The sequence below is a fragment of the Hipposideros armiger genome, unplaced genomic scaffold (assembly GCF_001890085.2).
Source record: "Hipposideros armiger isolate ML-2016 unplaced genomic scaffold, ASM189008v1 scaffold_129, whole genome shotgun sequence".
Classification (NCBI taxonomy): Eukaryota; Metazoa; Chordata; class Mammalia; order Chiroptera; family Hipposideridae; genus Hipposideros; species Hipposideros armiger.
The window spans coordinates 1,918,238-1,920,493 of record NW_017731479.1 but is presented as its reverse complement, the minus strand read 5'-3'; the positions used below and the strand labels follow the sequence as shown (position 1 = coordinate 1,920,493).

Below are 2,256 nucleotides of genomic sequence, written 5' to 3'. Positions count from 1 at the left end.
CCTTCAGTCAGGGGCTGGGGTGAGAGGTCAGCTTTGGGAGCTGGTTCTTAGCCAGGCTGGGCTGGGCTGGTATCTTCCTGACCTGAGGCTGGTCATTTTTCCAGTGGGCGGGGCAGGTGCTCAGAACTCATTAACACTTGAGCGCAGGAAAGGAGGGCACTGCCATTGGAGAGTTCTTTCCAGGATCCCTGGTTCTTACCCACTCCCGGTGTCTTCTCTCTGCAGACGCCCTGCTGGAGGACTTGGAGTCCACCACCTCCCACATCTCCAAACGGCCCGTGTTCTTGTCTGAGGAGACCCCCTACTCCTACCCAACTGGAAACCACACATACCAGGAGATTGCTGTGCCACCCCCTGTCCCCCCACCCCCGTCCAGCGAGGCCCTCAATGGCACCATTCTTGACTCCTTAGACCAGTGGCAGCCCAGCGCCTCCCGATTCATCCACCAGCAGGTAGGTCGAGACAGGGGCTGTAGCCCCCAGAGGCTTTGGAGCTAAAGGAGCTTATCCGGCAGCAGCTCGGGGATTCAGGGGAGGAGTGGGCTCAGAGGAAGGGGAGAGGGGCCAGGAAACACCCAGCTGTCTCCACCAGAAGCCACGTGAAGGGGGGGCAGTGACCAAGTGTTAATCACCTGTCTCCAGCCAGAGTGTGGAAATTCCCTGGTGAGCAGCAGCCTCCTGGGGGTGACTCGGGCTGTTCCTTTTCCTCCCCCCGGGAAGGCTCTGAGCACTTATCTTCCTGTAGCCTCAGTCCCCGACGCCTGCGTACGGCCCCGGTGCCAAAACACCCAGTGCCTCCATCCCCCAGGACGGCGGCGGCCCTCCATGTCCCCGAGCCGGTGAAGAAGAGCACGTCTACAGGTACTGCCCCAGCCCCTGCCTGCGCACCTTTCCCTCCGGCTTGGAAATCCCAGGGACCAGTGGGGCTGGAGGCAGCTGAGGCCAGGGATCAGACATGGCCACGGCCAGTGGCTGTTCTGCCTCAGGGGTCAATGGGCTAAACTGCAGAAGGCCCTGAGGCTCCTGGCCAGCTCATAATGCCTCTTGATTGGCCCAATGGCATTATCACTGCCATCTGCTGCCATCTCCCTGTAGCAGCTGTCACGTTACCCCATGTAGCTGAGGAACTGAAGCAAGACTTCCTTCCTCCCATCTTCTTACCACATCCCTTCTCCACTCTCTGTCCTCTTGCTGGGGGAGACCTCTATCCCCTTCACCTTTTTCTGAAGAATTCGGGAGTCACTAAAGCTGCGGAACGTCTCTCACTGTGGTCTTCCCTTTGTCTCTCAAAGTTTCCCCAACAAGCAAAAGTCAACTGAGCCTTCACCCACCGTGATGAGCTCCTCCCTGGGCAGCAACCTTTCTGAACTTGACCGCCTGCTGCTGGAGCTGAACGCTGTGCAGCATAACCCCCCAGGCTTCTCTACAGGTAGGCCTGGGTCCCTGGGGGCAGGGGCCTGCCCGGTCCCCAGGCCCGCCCTCTGGTTTCTGGATCCCCAGAGAGCTCAGGGTTGAGCAGCCTTTCTCTCTCCCTCTCCCTAGATGAGGCCAACTCAAGCCCCCTGCTGCCTGGGGCTCTGAGCTCCCACTATGGCATCCCAGAGAATAACAGCCTACTGGGCGGCAAACCTGGGCCCCTGATGAAAGAGAAGCCCAAGCGGAACGGGGGCCGGGGCCTGGAGGACGTGCGGCCCAGCGTGGAGAGTCTCCTGGATGAACTGGAGAGCTCCGTGCCCAGCCCTGTGTGAGTATTCACAGGGCTCGCCCAGGCAGGGAGGTCTCATCCAGCCAGTGCCCATGCTCAGTGTCTGCCCACTTAGCCCCCTTGTCACCCATTCCCTCCACAAGTCCCTGTTGTCTACCAGGCCCTGCACTAGGCACTGGGGGATAGTGGGGAGGCACATGGGTTCCATTCCTGCCTTCAGCAAGCCTGCCATCCATTAGAAAAGACAGACATTGTGCATGCTGAGGGCGCCTGCAGCTTAATAGCTGTCAACACAGGCTTTGGAGCCACACAATAGGGTTCAAACCTTGGGGCCGCCCTTATCAAGTGTCATCTCTCAAGCCTTAGTTTTCCAATCTGTAAAATGGGATTAAGGCCACCCGCCTCAACAGGGGTGAGAACCAACCATACATGTAAAGCGCATTGAATGGTTCCTGGCTCATAGCACATGATGTACACGGTAAGTGCTTTCTAAATGTTAGCTCATCTCAGTGTGACCCTGTCTTTGGAACAATCGCACATGCACTTGCAGAG

The 2,256-nt window shown here is 58.5% G+C and overlaps 1 protein-coding gene across 1 annotated transcript in view; it reads left to right on the top strand.

The window, feature by feature from the left end:
• The window catches only part of LOC109386172 (paxillin-like), an 11,979-nt gene extending 10,205 nt beyond the window's left edge, over nt 1–1,774 (top strand). Inside the window, exons 2-5 of the mRNA XM_019649094.1 lie at nt 226–452; nt 745–860; nt 1,292–1,428; nt 1,542–1,774. Of these exons, the coding sequence (XP_019504639.1) occupies nt 226–452; nt 745–860; nt 1,292–1,428; nt 1,542–1,747 (686 nt within the window). The 3' untranslated portion in view covers nt 1,748–1,774. The remainder of the gene's footprint in view (nt 1–225; nt 453–744; nt 861–1,291; nt 1,429–1,541) is intronic.
• The last annotated feature ends 482 nt before the right edge of the window (nt 1,775–2,256 follow it).